The sequence below is a fragment of the Otolemur garnettii genome, unplaced genomic scaffold (genome assembly GCF_000181295.1).
Source record: "Otolemur garnettii isolate 467f Iridium unplaced genomic scaffold, OtoGar3 scaffold00147, whole genome shotgun sequence".
Classification (NCBI taxonomy): domain Eukaryota; kingdom Metazoa; phylum Chordata; class Mammalia; order Primates; family Galagidae; genus Otolemur; species Otolemur garnettii.
Window position 1 is genome coordinate 1338153 of NW_003852542.1, and position 2820 is coordinate 1340972.

Here is a 2820-nt window from a genome sequence, read left to right on the forward strand (position 1 = left end):
CCAGATTTTTAACATTTGTAACACAGGACAACATGGGGGTGCGGGGGATGGGGCAGGGCAGGGCCTGACAACAATGCAAACTTTGATAAGCAGTTCTCAATAATCACTTCTCAACAATTATTTGTAATTATTACAGTTTAACATTATAAAATTAATAAAAATAATATAAAACTCACATTCTGGCGAAATAGCCACATGGCAGCTGAAAACCTCGCCCGTTTGTGCATTCTTTCCAAAAATCGGGACTTTTTTTTAAAACGCCGCGGGACAAATTGTTTAAAAGCGGGACATCTGGTCACCCTAGCTAAACCTGCTCCTGCGAAAGTGGAAACGAAGCCAAAAAAGGCAGCAGCAAGGGATAAATCTTCAGACAAAAAAGTGCAACCGAAAGGGAAAAGGGGAACAAAAGGAAAGCAGGCCAAAGTGGCTAACCGAGAAACTGAAGATTTACCAGCAGAAAACGGAGAAACTAAAACTGAAGAGAATCCAGCCGCTGATGAAGCAGGAGAGAAAGAAGCCACGTCTGATTAATGTCATATACCATGTCTTATCAGTGGTCCCTGTCTCCCTTCTTGTACAATCCAGAGGAATATTTTTATCAACTATTTTATAAATGCAAGTTTTTTAGTAGCTCTAGAAACATTTTTAAGAAGGAGGGAATCCCACCTCATCCCGTTTTTTTAAGTGTAAATGCTTTATTTTTATTTTTATTTTTTTGGCCGGGGCTGGGTTTGAACCTGCCATCTCACGGATATGGGGCTGGTGCCCTACTTTTTTGAGCCACAGGCGCCACCCAATGCTTTTTTTTTAAAGGTGAAATCATTTGCTGGTTGTTTATTTTTTGGTACAACCAGAAAATAGTGTGAGATGTTGAATTAATGGGAGGCTTTGACTGTCTTAGGTGTGAGCTTAACATTCCATAAATAGGGGTCAGTTTTTATATCCTGTAATACAAAGCATACTAAATGGCGATATGGAGTCCCAGTCCTGCATTTAATGTTTGAACATTTTAAATTACTTCTATTCCTACATTGTTTTGTAATAGAATTTTTTCCTAAAGAACACCACTCCTGTGATCATGGCTCTCTGTGTCAGAATTGTGTACACTCTGTAATATCTTTGGTTGTGGGGCTCCTGTTTTCCTAATAACTTGTAACTGTGCTGTGAAGGACTGAAAATCTGAGCATGTAGCATATATGGCAATAAAGTGTGAACTGGTGGGACTTACCCAACTGCTTATCAACATGTGAAGATACTGGTACTTGGTATCCTCTTAAAGAAAATTTGCTTCCAAATTTTAATCTGGAAAGTCACTGGAATAACTGTTTAAAAAAGAATTACAATAAATGGCTTTTTATTTTGGGTATGTATGTTAAGAATTGTGTACAGGGGTGGTGCCTGTGATTCAGTGAGTAGGGTGCCAGCCCCATATACCAAGGGTGGCAAGTTCAAACCCGGCCACAGCCAAACGGCAGCAAAAAACAGCTGGGCGTTGTAGCGGGTACCTGTCATCCCAGCTACTCGGGAGGCTAAGGCAAGAGAATCAAGAGCCCAAGAGCTGGAGGTTGCTGTGAGCTGTGACGCTACAGCACTCTACTGAGGGCAACAGAGTGAAACTCTGTCTCTGAAAAAAAAAAGAATTTTGTACAAATTGAAATGTTCAACACAACCAGTAAAATCTCAACTACAAAAAAAAAAGAATATTCAGTAAGATACAAAGGTACTGTGATTTCTTTAAAATGATTTTAAATAAATGCCAAGTTTGAATAGTTAGCAGAATGTGGTGGCACCCATAGCTCAGTCTGCAGGGGCACCAGCCACATACACCTAGGGTGGCAGGTTCGAACCCGGCCCGGGGCTGCTAAGTAACAATGACAACTGCAACCAAAAATGGCTGGGCGTTGTGGCAGACACCTGTAGTCCCAGCTGCTTGGGAGGCTGAGGCAAAAGAATCGCTTAAGCCCAAGAGTTTGAGGTTGCTGTGAGCTGTGATGCCACAACACTCTAACCAGGGTAACAGCTTGAGACTCTGTCTCACACACACATACAAAAAAATAGCAGAATGAACATTAATCTAAACTGAGTTTATCGTGCAGATTATTTTTTTAATTTTTAAATTAAGTGGTGCCCATAGTTCAGTGGATAGGGTGCCAGCCACACACATCGAGGCCGGGGTGGGGTCAGGGGGTGGTTTGAACCCAGCCCATGCCAGCTAGGACAATAATGACAACTGCAACAACAACAAAAAGAAATAGCTGGGCGTTGTGGCAGGCGCCTGTACTTCCAGCTACTTGGGAGGCTGAAGCAGGAGAATTGCTTAAGCCCAAGAATTTGAGGTTACTGTGAGCTGTGACACCATGGTACTCTACCCAGGGCAATAGCTTGAGACTCTGTCTAAAGAAAAAAACATTTTTTTTAAATTAAAGCTATCAAAAGTAGGCAGGGGAACACTAGAAGTATGTGATAAGGATAGTCTTGAGTAAGTCACTATAGCTTGTATAATAGTTTTCAAAATTTCAGGACAAACTTTTTACCTTAAAATATCATGGCTGATCCAGTTCCCAACTTTCATCCAAAGTACAAAGAGGTTATAATCTTCTGGTTGAAGCTGAGTCCTCCTTTGGCACTTTGTTGCTCCCCACGCCTGCCTCTACATCACCTCAAAGACAGCACTTCCGAAACAGCAGAACATAACCTAAGAAAGAGGTATTGGGAAGCAAATTCTGGCCAAGTTTAGACAGTAATTGGTGGTGGCACCTGTAGCTCAGTGGGGAGGGTGCTGGCCACATCCACCCAAGCTGGCAGGTTTGGACCCAGCCC

The 2820-nt window shown here is 42.1% G+C and overlaps 1 protein-coding gene across 1 annotated transcript in view; it reads left to right on the forward strand.

Moving 5' to 3' along the window:
• Window positions 1-647, forward strand: part of LOC100947080 (non-histone chromosomal protein HMG-14-like) — an 806-nt gene extending 159 nt beyond the window's left edge. The window contains exon 2 of the mRNA XM_003799188.2: window positions 314-647. Coding sequence (XP_003799236.1) covers window positions 314-531 — 218 coding nt within the window. The 3' untranslated portion in view covers window positions 532-647. The remainder of the gene's footprint in view (window positions 1-313) is intronic.
• Window positions 648-2820: the final 2173 nt, after the last annotated feature.